The sequence below is a fragment of the Rousettus aegyptiacus genome, unplaced genomic scaffold (genome assembly GCF_014176215.1).
Source record: "Rousettus aegyptiacus isolate mRouAeg1 unplaced genomic scaffold, mRouAeg1.p scaffold_m13_p_4, whole genome shotgun sequence".
Classification (NCBI taxonomy): Eukaryota; Metazoa; Chordata; class Mammalia; order Chiroptera; family Pteropodidae; genus Rousettus; species Rousettus aegyptiacus.
In genome coordinates this window covers 66,304,788-66,329,456 of record NW_023416307.1, presented here as the reverse complement: position 1 = coordinate 66,329,456, position 24,669 = coordinate 66,304,788, and the positions used below count along the sequence as shown (strand labels likewise).

General features: G+C 33.6%; 1 protein-coding gene across 9 annotated transcripts in view; it reads right to left on the bottom strand.

Moving 5' to 3' along the window:
• The window catches only part of CBLB (Cbl proto-oncogene B), a 200,431-nt gene that overhangs the window by 94,842 nt on the left and 80,920 nt on the right, over positions 1–24,669 (bottom strand). For all 9 annotated transcript variants that reach the window (XM_016151503.2, XM_016151498.2, XM_016151501.2 and 6 more), the window contains 3 exons: positions 22,597–22,743; positions 6,179–6,335; positions 785–906 (listed from right to left, as the gene is read on the bottom strand). In XM_016151503.2, the coding sequence (XP_016006989.2) occupies positions 785–906; positions 6,179–6,335; positions 22,597–22,743 (426 nt within the window). The remainder of the gene's footprint in view (positions 1–784; positions 907–6,178; positions 6,336–22,596; positions 22,744–24,669) is intronic.

Here is a 24,669-nt window from a genome sequence, read left to right as displayed (position 1 = left end):
ATCTGGAAAATAAAACAAATTCTGAGGATGTAGAGAGGCATGAGGTATTGTGGAAGAAGTTTTCATGGACATGAAATTGGTCTGGATCATTACAATGGGCTTATATATATACGTGCTTATATGTACTTATGTGTTTTATCACAGAGCCAAATTGTCTTGAAAAATAATAAAATAATGAACATAAAACTGACCATCAAATATATACATAACAATTTTATACACAAGCACAGGTGTCATGAAAACAGTCAATATGCTCAAATTCTACTCCAATTTTGGAAATAAGTCTGAAACTTAATGAATCTGTAAATTCATCAAATTATAAAGCACGATGTATTTTTTAACTTTATAAACATTAAGGTTCAGGACAAGCACAAAGTATCATTTTAAAGAATTTTCTTCTGTACAAGCCTGATCCCATCTGATCTCGGAAGCTAAGCAGGGTTGGGCCTGGTTAGTACTTAGATGGGAGACCGCCTAGGAAGACCTGGCGCTGTAGGCATAAAAAATAAAAATAAAAAAAATATATATATGGGATTGTAAGCTGAAAGGTCCTTGCAATCTGTAAGGTCAACCAAGGGTTGCCTTGCCTAAAAAAGAAAAAAAAGAGGAGAGGAGTGGGGAGGAGAGAAGAGGGGAGGGGAGGGGAGGAGAGGAGTATCATTTTGGCCTATGAGTGTTTCCCTCGCCTCCACCCCATGAGTGTTACTGATGTACTTAGAGATGAACCATAAAGGACTTTTCATCTTTACAGACATCATATAACATTACTGCTAAAAAGTCTTACCTTCCAGGTTTGGTGCTGTATTTCTGCAGTCGGGCTTTAACTTCATCGTATGTGAGAAATGCCATGTAACCTGGATGCGTTACGGCTAAGAAATTCCAATTCCGCAAAATAGAGCCCCACGGCTAAAAATATAAATTAAAAAATATTATCTAAATAATATCAGCTATCAATTACATGCCAACCCATCATTTAACACACTGAAATTCCCCTGCATATTTTTAACGTGAATATAAGCTTATGTGGCTTAGGTCAACTTTTATTATATAACTGCAAACATGTAAAAACTTATTCTTTTTACAGAAACGACTAGACAGAAAACAGATTTTTTATTAATAGTAAAAAGGAAAACCACATCATCTCTTATCTAAAAATTTTATTCCCAATAGAGCACCTGTGATCATTTTGAAATGTAAACCACATCACTCTTCTGTTCAAAACCCTCTAACTTTGGGTAAAAGCAAAAATCCTCATAAATGGCCCAGGACTTTACAGGATCGATCAGTTCCTCTTCTGTCCCCACTGCTGTGACTCTCCCACTTTCTGCTTCCTCTCCAGGCACCCGGGCCTTTTCCGTTGGCTTGAACACAACTGCACTCTCACCTCAGAGTCTTTCCATTTGCTGATTCCTCTACCAGAATTCTCTTTCTCCAAATATCTGTGTGATTCCTCTCTCCAGAGGTCATTTCCTTGATGAGGCCTTCTCAGACCATCCTCATTAAAACTCTCATGACATTTCTTATCTGTCTCTGTTTTGCTCACTACTGTACCTTCAGGTATCTCATTTTATGAAATAAGAAATCATATCACAGTGTAAATGATTTGGCACAGTTTAACCATAAGCTACACAAGAGCAAGGAATATGCCTATCTTGCTCCCCAAAGGTATACTGGCACTGATGCACAATGTCACAAACATGGCCATCTGCTGTTGAGCAGCTCCCTCCAATTAGTGACTCGTCTAAAAGGCCTTTACTCCCAGCCTAGTGTTCTTTCCACGGTAATGTCCATTGTATGTGCATTTGGTTTATCCTTACACATTTATAAAATTAGAAAAGGTTTATGGTTTAGAAATGAGTTACATAAAAATCTTTCTCAGAAATACACACACAAACACACACGGTTTATATCATTCTCTCTTTAATAGGATTAGTCGTCCCTCCAGCTAGTTACCATGGCAAGAGAAAAAAGACAGTCAGTGACAGACAACTTTGCTTGAGGGTGTGAATGAATCATCTCTGCCATATTTTTAAGGCTGAAGCTACATTTTTTTTCCTCAAGGAATTGGCAGCATACTTTATTTGATGTGCCAGATTATTAACTCATATTTTCAACATAAAAGAAAAAAAAAGAGGTGGTTTATGTTGCCAAGTGAAAGTTGTTGAAATAGTCGTCCTAGAAATGAGTATTGGTAGAGGGCTTCTACTTTTGTTTTGAGACTCGTTCCTCCTTACTGTTAAGCATGTCCAATTTACAAGGCAGAGTTCTTCAGAGATTCTATCTCTTGAGATGAGGATAATAAGGGAAAGAATAATTTAGTAATGAAGAGTTTTTTAACCTTTTCTGACATAAGAAAAATTTTTAGGGCATTTCCCCAGCATGCTGAAATATCTAATTGAGCAAAAAAAGAGCTCGGCAGAACACTATTAAGAGAGATTCTATCTACGTACTTGAACAAAATGCATTTTTAATTTTCTTCTTAAGGCATGACTAAAAATTGTACAAACAATACTTGGAAGAATAGCAGCATATGTTTTTAAAACAGAAAAAAAAACCCTGCTATTATAGGCACTGAGTTTTGTTTTGTGCTGCTTCTCCATCTACAAAGGACAGGAATGGAAAGAATATAAAATATTTGGGTCACTTCCATTAAAGTCCACACAAATTAATGGAAAAGATGTGTTTAAAAATGCTGAACTTCATAGAGAGCCAATGTACAGATGAAAATACAAGTAAAAAAAAAACAAAATTGGAGTTTTGAGCCAACTGCTGCAGTATTTAGCAACCATTTCTTAGTACATAATCCAGGGGGCCAGCTTCTAACTGCAAAAATATTTATGTAATAGAAAAAGTCTGTGTACTGTTTTTCTTGTGAATGTAATCCACAGTCAGAAACACGTGGTAGTTAAGCGATTTTTTTTTTTTTAAGTATTTTGCCAACTAATGGCTTAAAGAAGACAAAATGAAGTGCTCTGGAAATTAAGAATTATATTTGCAATTTATTTTTAAAAGAAATTTTTTCACACAGACTAACACAAAATTATTTGGAGACTAATTGAGTGAGAAATTAATGACTTGAATTAAGGAGACTCATTCCTCCAGTCTTCCCAAATTCTGTTATCTTCAAGAATAGCCACTTATTAACTTAAAACTTATGCTGGACGAGGGGCCTTGGCTAGTCAGCCCAGGTAGTCTCTCTTCCTCCTTGCTACAGTGGGTGATTTTCTTTCTCTTCTTTTTCTCCCTATTTCGCTGATGCTATATATTCCCGAGTACATTCCCCCAAATCACTCATTCCTTACCCTGTCCCCCCTCTAATTTTTTACCCCATTTCTCAACAACTCAGTCTTCTCCAGTAGTGGGGAAAACTGAAGGAGAAGGGGAGCAGCAGATCTGGGGAAAGGGAAAGGTAAAATTCCTGCATTTCCATCCCAAGACTTTAGTACTTGCCAATCTCAGCATCTCTGAACTACCTGGAGAGGAAAAAGAAAGGGTTTAAGGCAAAAGAAAGAGATGAAAATAAGGAAAGCAGCCATTTCATTACAAGTTGCTTCCAGAGACTCTCCAGCATTTGTTCAAGTTTTGGCAGAATAACAGGATGAGGGAAGAAAAGGAGAAAGGGTAACTAGTACCTAGCTTTCTTGTTTCATTTCCTAGCCTCCAGTGACTCCTTCTTCAAAACCTTATACTAGATCTCCATGTCAGACCCCAATCCTGAATGTTTCTCTTGCCCATTTCAGATCCCACTCTGCTAAATGCCCATTTACATGATAATTTAGAGCTAGACAAATTCTCTGCCAGTTAACCACCAATATCATATCTGCAGAATAGTTCTTCATGCAGTTACATAGTCACAAACTTATATTTTCATATAGAATATATAAGTTGAGAAATCTATTACTCAATTTTTAAAGTTGTATAAAAAGAAAAGATTAGTAAAATTTAATACATCTACTTTTTTATTCATAGAAGCAATTTTATCTTATTTTAAGGTACATGTATGATTAGTCAAAGCACTTGAACAATAAAATCAAAAGAAAACAGTCTCCAAAATATATCAGGGCTAACAAGTTCTTTAGCTATTTCTGTATTTATGTGTTTTAAATGACACTAGGCACTCTTTGGTATAAGATTTTGGTTTTGTTATCTAAACTTTTCACAGCAGTGCTACTTATAAAAATTATTTTCCTACCTCATCCCAATGAGCATAAGTAAGATATATATAACTTAGAGTATTAAGATTACTTGGAGTCCTTTAAAGTAAAACAGCTTGTAATAAAATATTAAATAGCAGTTCAGGTAAGCATTTAACTAATACTAAGTTGCCTTCATACCTTTTATAACTCTGAGGCATTCTAGCATTTAACATCCACAATAAAAAGTTATCCAGGCTCCCCACAAAACTAAGTCTGGTTCTGTCTTTCTGTCTGTCTGTCTCACTCCCTTTCTCTCTCTCTCCCCACCCTCCTATGCCCCTTCCCCACCCCTCTCTCTCTCTCCTTAGAATGAACAAGTTTAGTGTATGAAAATAATCTTTGTTCTCTTCCTTCACAAGGGGAAGAAGCAAAGCTCTTACTACTTCGATGTGTCTTTGTATCATGTTAAATTAAGTATTTGGAAAATTATCGGAAGCCTTTAAAGAAAGGAAAGGTTTCATTATAAAATGATCATTATCAAGTAACAATCTTTTTCTAAAATCTATCTGAAAATCATTGGAAAAACCTAAGCTGAGAACCTATATATAGCAAAAGAATAATCATGGAACTACTATAAACTGAAAATAAGCAAAAGTACACTTTCTGTACTTTTATCTATCATTTATCTAATGCCCAAGCAGAATTATGACTTTAAAGTTGTAATAAAGTAAAATGTATTCTCTAAGTATTGTTGACAAAAGTTAATTTGGCTTCTGTTAACAAGTTCTTTCATAAATTAAAAGTTAATCCCATGCAATCTTGTTTTCTTACATAAATCAATCACCCGATCCTTGCAGGCTAGTACCAAGTAGAGTCATAAACCACAGAAGCAAAATTCTTATAACATGGGAAACATGAAAACAGACATTACACTTTAAAATTTGTTGAAAGCATGTTTCAAGCAGAATCTTACTGCAGACTAAAATAATAAAACTGTGTCAGAATATAAGCAAGCCTGGTTTCTGATCAAGTCACTTCACTTACTATATAATTTATATTACCAGAATCATAAAGATTTTAGGAGGGACTCTTTCATTTTGTGACTACTTGAATTGAATCCCACAGATAATACAATTCCCTGGTACAGCCAAATTCAAAACACAAATTTCAAGTCTTTATGTTTAGGTTACTTCCAGTAAGGCATACAAAAGAATAAAATGATAGCATCTGGCTTTCCTCATAAAATGATACCTGCTTCGCTAAATAGCTATGTAAAGACAATTCTAAAGGACTGATTTAAAAAATAATAAACAGAATAAGAAAGTTAATATAAGTCATAAATATCAGGGAGGAAACGGGGGGAAAAATCTTAATTTTCCAAAAAGAGAGATTTGTTAAATTAATGATATACTATTTGAATGGAATATTATGTAGCAAGTGAAAAATGAAAATTATGTTGATGAAAAAATATTTTTTAAATGTGAATACATTTATAACATATAGTTGAATGAGCAAGCAAGTGGTAAAAGTGCACACCAGGATAATCTATACAGAAGAGGATAAATTTACTACCTATTTCCAAGCTTACTATTATCCTTCTCACCTAATAAATGTGGGAGGCAAAGGAGAGAAGTTGGGATACAACCCCGGCAAAATGACCACCTGTGAAAGTTATGTTCTATCAGTTACTGGGCCAAAATGACTAATAAAGTAAATTGAGAAACTACATAAGGAATTTAAAACAAAGCTCCTTTGCATTAATCTTATCAAACCTAACAAGAAACCATTAGGCTCAGAGGACCTGAAAGTCCAAAAAAACTCTACACTGATAGCAATGACTAAAACCTTATACCAGTGACTTACTTTAAAATTACAGACTACCAAAAATGAGACTATTTCCAGTATGTTCGTGTATATGTACACGTGTATGTTTGTGAAAGTCAGATAAACACACATGCACATACAAACGCATATGCGCACTGCAGACACACACGGGGGAGGGAAGGCAGGTCAAAGAAAGGATTAAGCAAATGGAAACTTACCTGAAATAGCCTAGTAAAAATATCAAATTCAAAAACCGAAATATAATCATTACAAGTTAAATCAATTGTTGATTTTAGAGCCATTGCTTCCAGGCCAGAGCTAATTTGATGGACCTCATGAAGGCACTGTCTGAATATTTTCCATGGTACAATAGTTCTGTGCAAGAAAAAAAAAAAATGAGTAATTGAATCAAGTATCATTTAAGACATACCTTCCATTGAAACAGCATAATTCAATCATAACATTAACACAATTGCATTTGTACTAAAAGACTAGTAGTTGAGAATATTGTTCCTAATTCTGAACACATGTAATAGGTTTTGCTAACTGAATTATTTTCCATTTGCTAAGAATATGACAAAAATCTAAATCAGTTTTTCTCTCAAATAGTCCATGGCTATCAAGATATTTCTAAAAATATATCTGAAAGGAGGTATTAGGTCAAAGTCTTGTGTGTCTGACTTCTTTGAGTATGCAAGATTATTTGACTTTGAATCAAGCTAAATTATCCCTATTTTCTTAAAATAATTCCAAGACAATGGGTTCATATAAGAGTAAGAATTCTCTTTCATTGCACCATTGATCCACCATTCTGAAAAGGGTCAGCGGAAAGTCATCAACACATTTCAGCCACCAACCCAATGTTTCTAGAGATGAAAAGCACATCTTATATCTAATCTTTCATATTAATGCAAAGTTAAATTTTAATATTTTTTAATGAACCACAATGAATTTTATTCATTAAACACTTATTAACTTATTTATATTAAATATCATGTATCAAAATTTTTATTAGGTAAGGTATTTACATGGCTCAAAAATTTAGAATAGTGTAGAATGGTATCCAGGGAAAAGTCTCCCAACCTATTCCCTACCTGACCAGTTTCTAACCTTCACCCACCACCTCCCTGCAATGAAAATAAGGAATACTTATTATTTATTCTTTAGTTTTCCTCTTTTGGGGATGTTAAATGTCTACTCCTGAATAGGTAGAAAAAAGAAACTACTCATATTGAAAATTTTTTAGGCTGCGGTTTTCACAATAAGACAGCATAAGAGCTATAAATACCCTCTTATAAAATTGTATTTATATATATTTGAATCTTAACTTCTTTATCAGTTATCTATTGAGAAATTAGACTCTGCCAGAATAGACTAAATTGGCTCCATCCTATACTAATCTTCCCAGTGAAGCATCACCATAAATGTACAACTTTCACATTCATTCAATAATTATCTACTGCTGTTCTTGTCAAATTTGAGCATGCATCAGAATCACTGAAGGGATTTGTTAACACAGAAATTGCTGATCCTCAACTCGAAATATTCTGATTAATTATGACAGGGGTGGGGCCTGAGAACTTAAAGTTCTAACAAGTTCCCAAGAGATGCTGATGCTCCTGGTCTGGAAACAACATTTTGAGAGTCACTGATCTATTCTATCTATTAATTGCTAAGGCAAAGCACTACAGAGAAAAATAACTATGGAAATACAAAATACTATTTCTGTCCTTGAAGAACACACACTTTTAGGGTAGAAATAAGATCTGCAATGCTAAAGAACATGAAGGCATAATATTTAAGGAAGTGCTGGAGGAATTCCAGAGAAGGAGTGGTCTGCGGCAAGATCAATAAATGAATGGTGAGCCAGGCTTATAATACTATGCTGTAGTTATAAGAAAGTTTAGGTTTCATATACCATTAAAAGAAATAAAGATATGGGGCTGAATACATCAAAAGGCCTTTATGTATGAAAAAAAAACAGGAAACCACAGAGAACTGAGGAGAGACACCACATCAGACGCCATTTAGAAGAAACACACGTCAGGCTCTAATTAAAGTTACCAAAATGCTGCTGTTTTAAAAGAACAAAGAAAACTTTTGATAATATTGTAAGGCTATTGATTTACAGTGAAGTGTAAATATGTGTTATATCCAGCTTCACGGCAGTTACTGTGGAAGTAGTGCATAAGAAGCACATTTTGCTTTTCCAAATTAAAGTTCCAAATATTCAACACACAAAAAGGACATAAACTATAATATGCAAAGTAAAAAAAAAAAAAAAAATTGGAAGAATTACTAATAGTACTATCTTTTAAATGGAAAAAGTTAAAATTTTTGTCTTGTATATAAAGCATAGAAAGTAAAAAAATTGACCAAATAGACACCTTTAACGGCTATTATATATACATACACATATACTCATCCCAACATTTAAGGTACACACAGATCATAATTCTTTTGAATATTCAATGATTTCCCATAGCAAATTATTAAAAATGTACAAACTTCTAAACTTGTAGACTAACACAGCACTTTGGAACAAGTAACAAAGGAGCAAGCTTTATTTCCACAGTACTTGAATAAATGAGATTTTCTCATAGTTCACTTGTGATAAACCTAAGATCCAAACAAGCATTCGCTAGAACTTAAGAGTATAACAGAAATTAAGAAGAAAGGGTGATGTTTGGTTAACTTACTATATACAAAAGTTTGTACAATGGACACCCTTCCTTTGATCAGTTGAGCCCAACACCCACTGTGGGGAGAAGGTTGAGGGGATGATTGGGGCGGGGGGCCGGTCATGAGTGAAAAACAGAAGTAGAGTATAATGACATCTTTAAAAAGATTGTTTTAAAACTGTTACACTAAGGATATAAACTTTCCAAAGAGGATTTCACGTTGCTACCACATTCTTTCCTGTACTGGGGATCGGGAAGAGGATGACTTCACATCTTTAAGTTAAATTGTGGCAACAAGAAAGAATGATGGTTTCTAGCATGTCTATGCCTAGGAGTGAAGAAAGTGAGAGGAAATATTAATGGCAAATTGTCTCACAAATAAGTAAAAACATCAGTGTGCTGGCAGAGACCTGGGAAAAGGAAAGAAGAGGAGAAAAAAAAAAAGGGAATAGAACATAGAAAGCCTATCTAGGCTTTAAGCATTCACCAATCCAGAAATATTCTGATACATCCTTTTGCCACTAAAATTATAAATCACTTTAGTTACTAGTTAGAAAGCACAAGTAGCTGTCAATCCACGAAGAACGGAATGCAAGGCCAAATACTTGTAATAATAATATGATTAAGGTCTTTAGGTTGTCAATAGGAATAAGAACTGCCATTTATTGATGGCTTACTATCTGTCACTCACCAAGTTAAGGACTTTATATATACAACCTGAGTTTGTCCCAGTAACACTATGAGGCACATAATACATTTATCTTCATGATCTAGGTGGGGAAACTGAGGCTTAAAGAGGTTAAGTGATTTGCCCAAAAAAGATCTTACATTGCCAGGCACTGTGCTAGGTTCAGAACAGAAATACAGATAAATAAAAGTCACAATCTAATAAGTGGAAAGGCTTGTAAATAAATACTGTGCCATGTGCTAGGTTGTTATAGAAAAAGATGCATGTATCATGGGAACACCATGAGATAAAGATCCATAAGAGAAACTGTATCTTATTCATCTTTGCCCAAGACAAACAAGGTATGCAACTAAAATTTGTGTTTTTAATTTAAACTGTGTCTAGGGATGTCAAGGGAGTGTTTCGCAGGAGATTTTCACAGAGAAGGAATCTAAAAATTTGTGCTACTATTTGCCTACTACACAGCAATCTTTTGATGACTTTAATATACTTTCCTCCTCTGCAAAAGTGGAGGAGTGTATGAGATATGGAAATCTGAAAATCCTGCAGCTTTAAAGTGTAAGGAGCAGAAGACAAAAATATGAGGAGACTGATGATACCCAAAGAAAAGTAAAACATTTTCATGAAACCACAAGTTCAAAAAATGCTATAGGTTTTATTTTTAACTCATATGAAAACAAAACAAAAAATCCATACACGAAAGGTGAGAATCTCAACAGAGGCCAAGGTGTTTGGAAACAGGACCTTTAGTATACTTCCGTTGTGAGAGAGAATTCACACAGCAGTGTTTAGAAGGCCGTGTAAATTCTCTCTCACGGTGGAAATATAGGTTCAAAAACCTATACATTTTAACACAGAAAGCCTACTCCTAGGATTTCAGCTAAAGAAATTATGTAAAAAAAAAAAAAAAAAGTAAAGAAATACACACATACACACACACCTCATTCATTAGTCTCCAGTGTTGTTCATAATAGTAAAATATTAAAAACAAATATGTTCATTTGTAATAATAGGACATAATATATCCATAGATAAGAAAATTTCGCAGCAATTAATAATTAAGTAGAAAAAATATTATCATGGAAAAGTGTCCATGGCATATTATTAAATGGGAATAGTATTTTAAAAATTGTATGTCCCTTATAATCTAAAGCTATAAACTATCTAGGATGTCTGAAAATATTAACACAAATTTTTAACTAATGATAACTAAATAATGGCAGTATTGCAAGTGATTATTTTATCTTTTTTATGGCTTAAAGAAATAAAGGATATACTAAAACCATTTAACATATATTACGGAATCACAGAAAGAATGGATTAAAAAATAAAAATAGTATTTGCCTATGACATAGTTTTATATGTAAGAAATACAAAAGAATTTGCAGAGGAAACTATGAGAATAACGGAGTTCAACATGGTTGCTGAATTAACATACAAATATCAGTTGTATTTCTACATATAAGCAATAATTAGAAAATAAGACTTAAAAATACTTGACTTTAATATCAGCATCTGAAAATTTCAAATAAATAGGAATAAAGCTAATAAAAGGTATGGAAAGACATAATAAACACACATGCATAGACAATCAGAGAGAGAACATACAAAGTAATATAACACCGTAATGTACTGGCAGATTCGATATTGTAAAGATGTCGCTACTCTCCAAAATGATTTTTAAATGCAATATAACCCCTAAATGAAACCTCTAAAAAGTATTTTTATAGTAGGAATTAATAAGCTGATTCTAAACTTTATAGGGAAATGTCAAGAGCCAAAAATAATCAAGCCAATCTTAAATAAGAATACTGAAAAGCTGATACTCTTTATGTAGACAGCGTGGTATTGGCACAAGGACAAATAAGATGGAACAAAACAAATTTTAGAAACAAATGTAACCATATCTGGACACTGGATATGTAACATCAATTAGATGGCAGTGAGTAATGGATATTGTTTTAAATAAATGCTGCTCAGTCAAATGGATATATATATGGAAGAAACTGAATCTTGACCCTTACCTAATACTACATTAAAGTCAGTTTAGATGAATCTTGGACCTATATAGAAGACAAAACAAAGTTTTTTAGAAGAAACATTAAGAGAATGTTACATTACTTTGGAGCATGAAAATATATTTAAACAGGACTCACAATGTTGAAAAGAATAAAAGAGAAGAAAATTAAAAATCTGTATTCATGAAAAAAAAGTGAAAAAGCCACACTGGGAGAAGCTAATTATATACATATAATCAACAAAAGATTCCTATCTATAATATATAAAAACTTGTGAATATCAATGATTACTGTAAAATGTGGCAAATAATTTCCATATAAACACACAAAAAAATCAAAATGATTAATAAACACACACAAAGATGTGCTCAACTTCACTGATCATCAGTAAATTAAAAACACAATAAGATTCCACCCTACCAGATGGCTTAGTTAAGTGCACGCGTGCACACACGCACACCAATTTTTTTCCTCTTATCTCTCTCTACTATCTAAGAATACAGTAAGAAGGTGACTGCAAGCCCAGAAGCAAGCTCTCACCATAACCTGAGCATGCTGGTACTAGCATCCAGAACTGAGAAAATAAATTTCTGTTGTTGGAGGGGGAAAAAAAGATGAATAATATCATAAGTGTTAGGGAAGATATGGAGCAAAAGGAACCTTTAGGCACTGCTAATAGGTGATTAAATTGATTAACCACTTTCTAAAACTCTTTGGTGACCTACTAAAAGCTAGTAAAGCCAAAGCTATGCATAAACTAGGAAAAAGCAATTACACTCCTAGACATAAATCCAACAGAAATAGATAACATGTTTTTTCCAATGTACAAAAAAAAGTCATAGCAGCACTATTGTCTATCAATAGAATGAACAGGTAAACCGTGCATAGCCACACGATAGGGCAAGGAGAGTAAAATGAAGCACTGTTACATGCAAGAACATGGATGAATCCCACAAACATAATTCTAAAAAAAGGTGAAAGAATATAATTATATGATTTTAACTACATATGACTCCATGATGACAGAAATTATAACACCGTGAGCAGGCAGTGACTACGTGAGGCTTGCTGGGGTAGGAGCTTCTGAACTGTTGGCAACATATTATTACCTCATAAGGGCGGCATCTACATTGGTGTTTTCACTTGATGAAAATTCCTCTCCCTACATTTATGATTTGTGTACTTCTCTGTATATATATATATTAAACTTCAATTAAGGTTTAAATTTTTTTATACTAAAAAATGTAAGATGAAAGAGAAAGATATGTGGGAACAAATTACCTGCCATGTTATAAACAAGGAAATCAACATGTTTGTTTCTTGGATGCTGGTTTTGTTGCTAAGGTGCTGGCAGTGACGGTCATAGTTGTTTAAAATCCATTCTAGCTCAGGGACATAAAAAGTCACCTTCACTTTAAACAAAATGAAAACCTGTTCTCTATTAACCTATTACTATTTTCGATTTCACCTGAATTTCCTCAGAAAGTTCACCTTGATCAACAAAGGTATGTTCAATGTTGCTACCTTTAAACTGAGGGTTAGCTTTGCTCAAAAGACAATAGAACATTCATAAGATATTTGAGATTTTGATTTTATTATGGATTCAAAATATTAGTACTGTGATTGCTAAGTCTGTTGACATTTTACATAGTTATTCCTTAAATCCAATCTTTTTTTGTACTGACTATACGTTAAAGGACACGAAACTAGATTTTTAAGACTTGCTGCTTCTCTTTTTTCATTACTAAGAGAAAAACAATTACTTTTCAGAAACCTACAGAAAGAGGATATAAAAACTACTCCAGTCAAATACTCACCTTACAACTCATCATGGATAGGATGATTAACATGGTTACCAAGGATATACACAATTAGATCTAACTATTCTTCCTCACAAGTGAAAATGCCTGACTCTCATACAGAAAGATATCGATACTGGGTATTTGTGATAAACTTTTTTTCTTTGTCAAAAAAAGATTATAACATTTTGCCTATACTGTAGACAAGCATTACTTCTCTGTAAAATGGACAAGCATCATTCTCAATTTCAAATTACAGAAGTTAAATTTAGAATTAAACGTTGTTTAAAAGAATGCAAAAACAAGGGTAAAAGCTCCTTTAACTTTATTGTTGATTTTCTCGGTAACTTCATTCACTTAATAGATTAAATGCTTTCTATCGTCTGGTCTCACAACCTAACTTTTGAACATTATAAACAGTAAATTTCCTGTAGACATGAAATTACATGTATGTAATTCCATTTATTTTTCAGCTTTGAAAATAAATATTATTGATGGAAAGGAATGGGAAGAAAAACTGCAAATATAATCCATCAAAACATGTCAAACACACTGCAATACACACGCACACGCACACATATACATACACATACACACACCTACACACACATACAAACACATATATGGCTTATGTTAAAATATACACTGGAAACTTACTAGATTTTGTTAATGCCGCCATAATAAAAATTAATTTAAAAAAAGTCGAAATTTCATTTTTAATTTTTCCACTTAATAGCCATTGACCATAGAAAAACAGAAAGATTCTGGTCTTAAATCAATAGATATTGCTCTTTTCCTTCTAACATAGAACTATTCTTCAATTTATTTTCCCTCAAAGTTCAGTGATACTTGGTAGTTTCATAATATACATGAGATACAATAGCTCATGCACAGCAAGATGCCTTCTGCTGGGGTCAGATTTAAAAAAAAAAAAAAATAAAAGAATTATGTACCCTAAAATTAGAAAGTCCTGCCACAGAAGGGCTTAATAAATACATATTTTTAAATTTACATATTAATATATTAAATTATATATATGTTAAAACTTTTGTTTTAATGAATTAAATAAAGCTGTTCATATGACTAGAAATTTTAAAAAATGAAGAAATTCGAAGTTCACTTTAAAAAAATTATTGGGGCCTGTACAAAAAAAACTTTTTAAATGACACTTTAGAAAGACAATTTCTGGAAGTTTGAGTGACTGACTTAATATCCAGAATTAGTCAGGAAACGTTAATGATCTCAGCGAATGTCACAAATATATTTTCCTCATTTGGCAGAGCAAAACCAACAAAGTGAACTAATTTCTGTTCAAGATGAGGAAGTAAAATAAGTAGCCAAAATCAGGATACAAGAACAGGTTAGACTTTGGAGGACAAGGTTACAAGGTTTTTTTTTTATCACTGGGGAGCTTAGAAACTTCAAAATAAGAAATGATACTTTTAGACTCTATCTCCTAGGATGGCAGGCTATAATTCACCAACTGTCTGGGCAGAGGATGAAAACACATTAATTTCCCTTCTCTGTGCAAAGCAAAATCCAATGCACCTATTCCGTGCACACCAAAAACCCAACATTACCGACTCAGTGCACATCAAAAAAACCAACACATCTCCTCAGTGCAACATGTGGAGCCTATTAAATCTTTGGTTAGAAAGGAGATTTACAGAATTTTAAAAAGAAAATAAATTAGGTTATAAATGTTTTGTTGTTACTATACCTAAAGAAAACTTTTTAAGTCTTTATCTAGCTGACCTTTAAGTAATACTATCTGATTCATCTCTCTCTTTCTTTAAGTCCTATCTTCCTTTAGCATCTGTAATACCATACTCCCTAGGTTCTTTCACTATTTTTCTGGTGATTCCTCCATTTCCTTAGTTTTCCTCTGTGCACACTTCACCACAATTCTGTAAGGATATGTTCTCTTCATTCTCCCTGCACATTCTTCGAGGTCTACATCAATTAGTCCAATGGCTTCAATAGCTTTCAGAGATTATGAAAATCAAATATCTGGGGACCAGGCAAATAATGAAAATGGGTAAAGATGTTCGGGTAGGCACCGCACTAAACTGGAGGAAAACATATCTAAATTGGGTAGCTGGCACCCAATTCTAGCAACTTTTTGCCCTGTCTGAACTCAGATCTAGTGTTGCCATCCTTCCAATTTTTCAAGGAAATTCAATACAAATTTTTGTGTAAAAATAATTTTTAAAAGTTAACAAATAATTGGTTTTAATTTAAATATGGCATGAGGTCAAGAAAAACATTCCACAGGTTTTCAACCTGCAAATTCTCATAAATGTACTGTTAATCCTAAACTCTCTATACCTATTCTACATTCTTTCCAAAGTTGTAAGTCTAGCCCACTAACGGATATTGTCACATGGATTCATCTGGGTCCACAAAACCGAACACATGCCAAACTGAACTTATCTGGTTGCTATATCTCTTCTTCTTCCTATTTTTCTAGTCTCAGTGAATGGTATGCAGTTGTTCAAAGCAGAGATTGAGACATATTTGACTCCATTCTTTAACCTCATATATCTTAATCATCAGGATTAACCAGAATGGTTAACTGTATCTTCATATCATTTTTATGTTTGTATACTTCTTTTGTCTTATATATAGATAGGTAGGTAATTTACTTTGTATATTGATATTTCACTTTACATATTATTTTAAGTATATTAATATCTCATTTAGCTTTCTACAATAGCCTCCTATCTATCCTATTTCTAATTTATCAGTTTCTAAAATGGGTAACGTGTAGAAGGGACAGTCAGTTATAGACTTCGGGTGGTATACAAGATGATCCTTTTTGAGAAAAGAAGAAAATACTGAAATTCTATTTGTGTTCTTGTGTTTTTTTAAATTTATATTATAATGTGTCCTTTATTAGTATGATACATGAGAATATACATTATTTGTATAGCTTATATGTATGTGTGTGTGTATTTATGCAAACAATAGACAGTGACAAGAGAAAACTTCTGAGCTATCTGTCCTACATTAAATTACATCAGGCCAGAGAGTAAAAGAGTAACCAATTAATAGTTGTGGGACAACTAACAGATTGCTCACATTCCTGAATGTATGTGGGAGCTCTGAATTAACTTCTGTAATGACCACCAGATATCCACTGCATCCTGCATGTGCACGAACCAAAAGTAGAAAATATTTCTTACTGACTGTAAACCTATCACAGAACTGCCTTTGCTTCATCTTTTCCCACTTATCCCCTTTATATTTAACCAATGTAAATTCTTTCAAAAATTTTTCCTCAAAATATAATGTATAAAAACACCCATCAACTCCAGGGGCACCAGACATGTTTGTCTGTCTTTTTCTACCTAGTCCTGTTGCTGGTGGTGCAGACTTCATGCCCCAGGACCTGGTCCTTCCTGGCTAGCATATGGCTAAAAAAAACCGTGTCTTTAAAATAAGAGAAGAGAAGAGAAGAGAAGAGAAGAGAAGAGAAGAGAAGAGAAGAGAAGAGAAGAGAAGAGAAGAGAAGAGAAGAGAAAGAGAAAGAGAAAGAGAAAGAATCGCCTAAAACACGCTCCTATCACACGCAGACATCCCCTACCTTCCACCCCTCCACTCATCTCCCCATCACCTCCCATCCCTCCCGCACGCCCACTCCCTCCCCCCTCCCCCCCCTCCACTCACTCCCTCTCACCTCCCTCCACCCCCCCGCCACCCGCCCCCCCCGCCCCCCTCCCCCTCCTCCCCCCGCCCAACCCCGCATCCCTACCGCCCACAAAAGAAAATGGCTTTTAGCTGTCAACATTTTTGTTGTTGTTATTGAAAAACAGATAAATAATATGCTCAAAAAGTACTTGGTAATGAAGTATACAATCAAATGCTTTTAGAAACTTGCTCAAATTCATTATCCATACTTAAGCAAGAGTGACTCACCTAAAATGCCAGTGTGACCACCTCCCTACTTAAAAAACCCATCAATAGGTCTCCATTGTTCTCGGGCTCCAAAGAATGGAGTTTTAAAAATGCAACTATGCGCATAGTCCAAAGGGGCAAAAATGGACACAGCTTTCAGGGTATAGCCTAAGAGAGATAATAATAATTGCAATTTTATTTTCCTTATTGATATATTGATTTTTAAAAAACAGGTATAGGAATTGACTAAATAATGGAACTTTAAATAGCATTCCTTGAGCTCTCTTTTTTTTTCTTTATAGAGCTACTGCTGCAGTTTCCTTGTAAAAGTATTTATTTTCTATTGTGCAATCCCTCTTTTAATTAAATGTCATTAAGCTGCCTTTTCTTTGACTATGAGAAAAATTGATCTTGTTAATATGCTAGAAAAACATGTATCTCACTCACTGGAAAGGTAAAGAAACTATCATTCTTTGTCTCTTATTAAAATTGAAAGGAAAATACAGGGAACAAAAAGAAAGTCCATACCACTTCCCCAGGAAATCAAAGGTAGAGATAATGAGACAAGATTTAAATAGATAATTTTTTCCTATGGTAAGCAGAACAGATTCTCATATTCTACCCAGCTTTTATATAGAGATACACACCATTTTACAAAACATTTATTTATTTATTTTGGCTCTGCTTTTGGATTTCTAGAGATTATAGAACCTCCATCAAAGTTAAATATGAATTATATTATTTGTAGAATTAATAATTAACCACACTCTATTATTAAGATATATAAGGAGAACAAAAGGAGTCAAATATGCCTCAATCTCTGATTTGAACAACTGGGTACTATTCACTGAGACACAAAAAATATGGAGAAAAGCAGATTTGGTAACCACATAAGTTCAGTTTGGTATATGTTCGGTTTTGTGCACCTAGATAAATCCATGTGACGATATCTATTAGTAGGCTAGACCTACAACCTTGAGGCCGTGGAAAGAATGTAGACTAGGAATAGAGATTTTAGGATCGACAGTACATTTATGAACAGCTTAAAAAGAGATCTAGTAATAACAACAGGTCTAGAATTAAAGTTAGATGAACACTGAAATATTAGTTTTACTTTGATGACAAAGATTATAAAAATCTTCAAAAGGAAGAAGTAATATCAACAAGTACATAGAAACTTGTAACTGGTGATGTGTCAGAAAAGAGCCAAATAATCCACTTGACTGAAGAACAAGACATTAAGGAAGAGAAAACGTAAATGCTGGAAAAATAAGTCATGAATTCAACCAACAATTACTAAATATCTGTTATACATACAGTACCTGAAGGGCTTATTCAATAACCATTTTAAAAATGATTATTGTAAAAATAGAGTTATCTCATATGAAAGCACTGAACAGAGTTTAACATATAAGTAACTAATAAAAATTAGTTTTCACTAATTTTTGTATACAAAGTCAACAGGAAGTTTCATAGGTTGAGCTGAAAAGACCCATGCAGTAAATATACACTCAACAATATAAATATTTAAAATACAACAGGAACACAAATCATGGAGTAATTAAAGCTGAATGTGTGGTAGGGTGATGATTATTGAGAACACCACAAATAGGGGGACTTCTGAACTCGATTTGAAGAAGGGTGTCAAAATTCGGGAACGGTAAAAAAGAAAGGCGAGAAGACAGGTATTTCAGAGAGAACTGTAGGAACTGATGATTTTTAAAACATTGTAGATAATAATGTCATTGAAATTTTGAGCATAGAATAAACATCACCCATCTACCCATCCGCCCATCCAATTATTCAGATGATTTGTTAACATTTATTAGTGCCTAAACATACTAGGAAATGTGCCCAGCTCTGAGAAGTAAAAATCAGTAAGGCATGGTCTCTGCCTTCAAAGAACCTTCTTACTCGACTGCAAAATGCAAACGTGTCAGCAGTTCATTGCAGTGAAGTAGTACAGATGTGAGCACAGGTATCTAGAAGCACAGAGTAGAGCTTTCTACCTTAGATCAGGGTACTAATCAAGGAAAGCCTCCAATGTGGCAACACTTCATGGAGCACTGGAAACTGGCTTCCCACGCAGTGGGTGCAATATACAGAAACGAATACACTGAGATGGGGATGGGGGGGGGCGGGGAGAGGGGGAACACACACGCATTAGGAAATAAGTATAGTGTTAAGGAGTTTGTTTTTTTGAGGATGAGCTGAGTACAAAGAGATGAAGCTGGAAAAAAAAATAGTTTCTAAAGCTTGTCATGTTAACAGGATTTTAGACTTTAACCCAGAATCAATACAGATTCATAGAAGCACTTCAAGCCAAAAAAAAAAAAAAAAAAGATGATTAGTTCTACTTTTTAGAAAGCTCACTGGTCTCACTAAGGAAAACAACTGGCTACGTTGTTACTGAAAATAGGGAGACCAACCAGAAAGCTAGGGAAGAACTTGAATTTGAACTTGAAATTGTAGAACAGAATTTAAAAGACATGGAAGAGAAGACACATAAAATGATTCAGGAGTTAGAATCCAAGGTTCTTGCTGAATTACAGTTTGGGTGGGAAGGCATGTCTAAATTTCTTCAAAGTGAAAAAGTATTTAGCATGAGTACCCCAGTAAGTGCTACCTGACCTGCTTAGAAAAATCACTGTCACCCAGAGTCTAATATATTAATGGGGTTTACATTTTTGTAAATACATTTTTGGGGCTTCATACTTTAAAATTTCTAGATTACAAACTACTAATTTAAAAATTCAGTTTGGTACTAGTCTCATTTTGCAGAATTTAGACACATTTATTCAATTATGTCACTTCCTTTTTCCTACACATTTCTACAATCTCCTAATCGGCCATTAAAACATTCAATAATTTGCACAGTTTACTATGACACATTATGTGTTATTGCTCAGGACTTCAAGCAGGCAGAGCCTCTGGACAGCTGAGCTTGGGTACTGAGCAGAGAGATGGACCCTGCCATGACTTCAAAAAGCTTGAGAAACACAGAAATTAACTATTAGGCATATGACACTGAAAGATTTTTGTCCGCTGCCTGTTTTCATAAGGTCTAGATCCTAAAATTGTCTTTAGGAGTTTTACAAAGTCCTTTGAAAAATAGCTTTTTCCCAATTTTAATTCAATCTTAATATTTTTTTCTTGCTGACAGTTCCTTTTGGGGCAGAAAAAATATCACAGTAATACTCCTTAAGCTAAAAGCTGTTTTAGAAAAATCATAATCTGTTTGGCTGTTTTTAGAACTAACCTCTCAATAGTTCTACTTTTTTGGGGGAAAAATACTGCTTTAAGTTCAAAGGCACTGGTTAGGTCATGTAAAAATATTCTCACATGACTTCAGTGTGTAGCAAGATAAATGACAGGAATGCTTTCATATAAGTACTAAGTTATGTGAAAATATAAATTAGTATCAGAGCACAAGGAAGATAAAATAATTCAACCTTTTCAAAGGCTACATCATTCATTCATTTGCTCACTTGTTCAATAAAATATTGCAGAACTATAAGGTAAAAACCCATGGAGAATATAAAGATGGTTTCTCCAATGATCTATTAAAAGAATCATTAATTTTGATGGCTATAGAAATATATCTGAGTTCCAGGAGCTTTAAATTTGGCTCTCATCCTCAAAGTAAAAATGTTAAAGAAAAATTAAGCAGCTTTCTCAAGTAAGTGAAGACAGGAGACATAAGTACAAGAATTTGGGAGGTAGGGAGAGTACTTAATCAGTGTTTCAAGAATCCCCCATTTGATTTAATAGTGATTTCACTCATGTAGCAATTGAACAGAAATTTCAGCCCCTTGATGTCTATAGCCATAAATAAAGAGAAATAAAGATGTCTGAAATGCATAATTCTTTGTGGCCTGAGGTGCCAGCAAAACAAACTCCTCTCCTGAAAAAAATGTGTGAACAATTTTCCATTTTTTACTGACCTTCTGAAAAGCAAACAATTTCATAACTCACTAGAACTTTCAGTTTTCAAACAGAAATACCACCAACAATTTGTCCTATAGATTTTCTTAAAATTTCAAGATAAAGTTTATTTTGAAGGTTACCAACTGTTTGCCTTAGGCTCACAAAGTTAATATATGAGTTGTAACTTCAAGAAATTCTCTCAGATCCTTCCAGAACTCAGCAATGCTTTTCTCCTTTCTACCATTCACAAATATTTAATGAGTACACTTTGGGCTGTTATTCTAATTCAGATGAGGATGAACCTTTCCTTCTTTTTTTTTTTTAATTCCTCATTTGTGATTAGAATTGGAGAATTACAAAGAGCTAGGTTTTGAGAACACAGAATGTCCCTATTAATAGTAATAGTGGCATTTCCTCCATTAGTGTCTAAAAATAATTCAGAATATATTTTATTTGACGAATGGGAAAAAGACTAACATTTCCAAAGCCAAAAAAATTATGCATGTAATAAAATGTGTATTGCTCTATATAAGTATATGCTGATCATAGATAACCTTGGCACTTCCTAAAGAAAAGGAAACCCAACGTTATAGTTAATTCACTAGCATCAGAGGACTAAGACCACCAGAAGTACACACCAATATTTTACATGCCTCATTTCACTAGTTAAGGTATAAATACAGACATTTAATTACAGGATGAAAACTATATGTAAGCAATCACTCTTCCTTCTTAATATTCAGTGGGGGTTCTGCCCATATTTAAAGACATTCTGAGGTTCTCTCATTAAAGGACACCCTTAAAAGGTTACTAAAGAAACCATTTGCCTCCTGATGCTCAGTTCTTGGTCATCTTCTTGAGAGATTCCCATCTAAATTTTTTAAAGTCTGGCCAGTTTTCTTTAAGTTATGCTAGCTTCAGACATTCAATTCCTATTATTGACCAAGCACACCCGAGTTTGTCCCTGGGTAGGACATATCTAAAGGAAAATATTTTAGCTACTTTGTGATATAATGCAACTTTATGATAACATTATCTTTCACTTCTATATCTTGTTTAAACAAGTATACTTTCTGTACAATGATACAAAGAAAGCCTGAATCAGGGTGTAAAGGCCTACTCTTACCTTAATTTCAGATCTTAACCAAGCTCACACGCTACCTCCTTTACAAAGTAATACCTGATTCCTGAAATTCTGAAGCCATTGTTCCCCTGTCCAAATTGTCAGAGCAACCAATTATGCCATCTTTAAAGTATTTATACCTCTCTGTCCCTTACGATGTGTCTTGTGTGTTTACTAAATTATAAAAGTTATAAGCTTTTCATGTATAGTAACACTATCTTATATTCATTTGCTTCTTAGAGCAAACTATTTAACTCAGTGAATTCTCATGAAACAAATAAATGCCATATAACTGATATTTACTTTGTAATAACATAAAACTATTCAATTACTGAGGTATATTTTTTGTGGCTAAATTGAAAAATTAGCATCAAAACACGTTTCGAAAACACTCAAGTACATTCTCAAAATACTGAGTAAAATCTATATACCATATAAAACAAGAGGCAGGACTAGGTCAGTCTTCAAAGATGAATCCAAACTATAAAATGATTTTTACTTACTTGTCTCCAAAAAACTTTCTCCAGAATTCAGCAGCATCTGCTTTCGTGATACGAAAGTTATCTCCCTGGAACTGCCCATTGGGAAAGATTGCTTTGATTTCTGCCAGCATGTGACTGAAGATAAGGGACAGTTTTGTGAGATTTCGCCTACAGACATGGAGAAAAAAAAAACGAAGGAAAAAAATAAATATATATAATGCATATGTTTTAACGGAACCATATATTATGAAAAATAAAATTATGTACAGTGTCAACCTAGGTCTTGGTTGTTGACCATGAACCTCAATATAATAATGCCCCTAAAAAACAATGTTCAAAAAAGTTGTACATTTAAATTTCTAACAGGGTTTTCACTTATTAATCCATATAGTCATTTAATAGAAACATGAACAAGATATATTACATGAGTTTAATGAGAGAGATAGACACTTAAAAATTTAAAGTATAAGTGCTTAGCACAAAAGATAGAGTGATCATTTTAACATGGGGAAATAAAGAAAGACTGGTCAAAGGAGAAACTAGGAAGGTAAATTAGCTGACAGATGAAAGACAAAATGGAGAGAAGGGGAGAGAGGAAAAGAGGAGAAGATATTATGGAGAATAGAGATAGCATGTACAAAAGTATAGAGGTATGGAATAAAACTATTTGTATAATATCTAGCTTTAGCATGGCTAGAGAAGAGAAGGTGACTAGAGGAAGTGGCATAAGACAGGATGAGAGAGTTTGGTTGGAACATGACATTACAGGAATCTGAAACAATGTACAAAGCTTTTGTCAAATACACTTCCACTCCTACCAAAAACATCAGTTTTTGATGATGAGTTCCAGATATGCATAAATTTTAGAAGTTCATTGAGCGATTCTAATGTACTTCCCTTGTTAAGAACTCCTGCTATAAGGAATGGGTAGCCAAAATGGATTAAACAGACCAAGGCCATGATCATTTCTCTGTGCTTTAGAAATAAAAACTTATGAAAGTATTAAAAAAAAAAATGGTTTGGAATGGAGGAAAATTTAGGTGTTGCCTCTATTCTAATTTCCATGTTAAATTCTGGGGATTCTGACATGATTTAAGACTTAAGTCACACTTCAAAATAACGCTATCATCTGCACTCCTTCCTACCATTTCATAAGTTTACAACATTATTACATTAATCAGTGCTAGGTAGTAAGAAGCAATTGAAACACAAAATACTTAAGAACTTTACAGTTTTAAACTGACCTTGCTTCTTTATATTCCTGTTTATTCAGAAGCATCAGAACTCAATATGCCCATATACAATCTTTCCATTTTGAGCTGTCAGTAGCTTTTGTGTATATGTTGAGGGGTCTGAGGGGTAGGATTGGGGTTCAATTATTTTAATACTAAAAGTAAATATAGAGGAAAATTAAAAGAGAAAGCTATCAAATCTACAATGTATATAAAACCCTACAATGTTTCAATATGACTTTGAAATTAAAAGAGGTGGTTCTCTGCCTCATTTTTACTCATGTACCTGTGTCTGATGACTCTCAAGTTAATGGGCAAAAAAGTGTTAGGTACCAAAGAGACTATATAATAGGCACCTGTCAATAAAGTCAGTGGGTGTCACTCTTCCTAAAATATTTACAAAAAAATATATAACTTCCTATATAAAATGAATACAAAATAAATGTGATAAAAAGTGAAAAAAGTAGAAATGAGGAGAAAGCAATAAAGTACAAGGTAATCTACATCTCAATAAATTCAACTGTATTGGAAAACCAAATGCTTACCAATTTCTACAACCTTAATTATCTATGAAAATATTTATGAAAAACAGAGGTCAAAATTTAGGCCTTATTTTAGTGCCTGAATGGCAACACTAAACAATCTGCAAATTCATTATCATTATGCATAATGTTTCATCATTTGTTTAGATTCGGGCACACTTCCACGCAATTCAGACTACTTAAAATGTAAAACGTTTTTAATTAGTTGAATCTATGATCTTCTCATTTATGTCAACATATCATTTAAATGATGGTAGATATAAGAAATTCAGTCTTATAAAATGAAAAGTAAACTGCTGAACTATATATCAAAGGAAAGG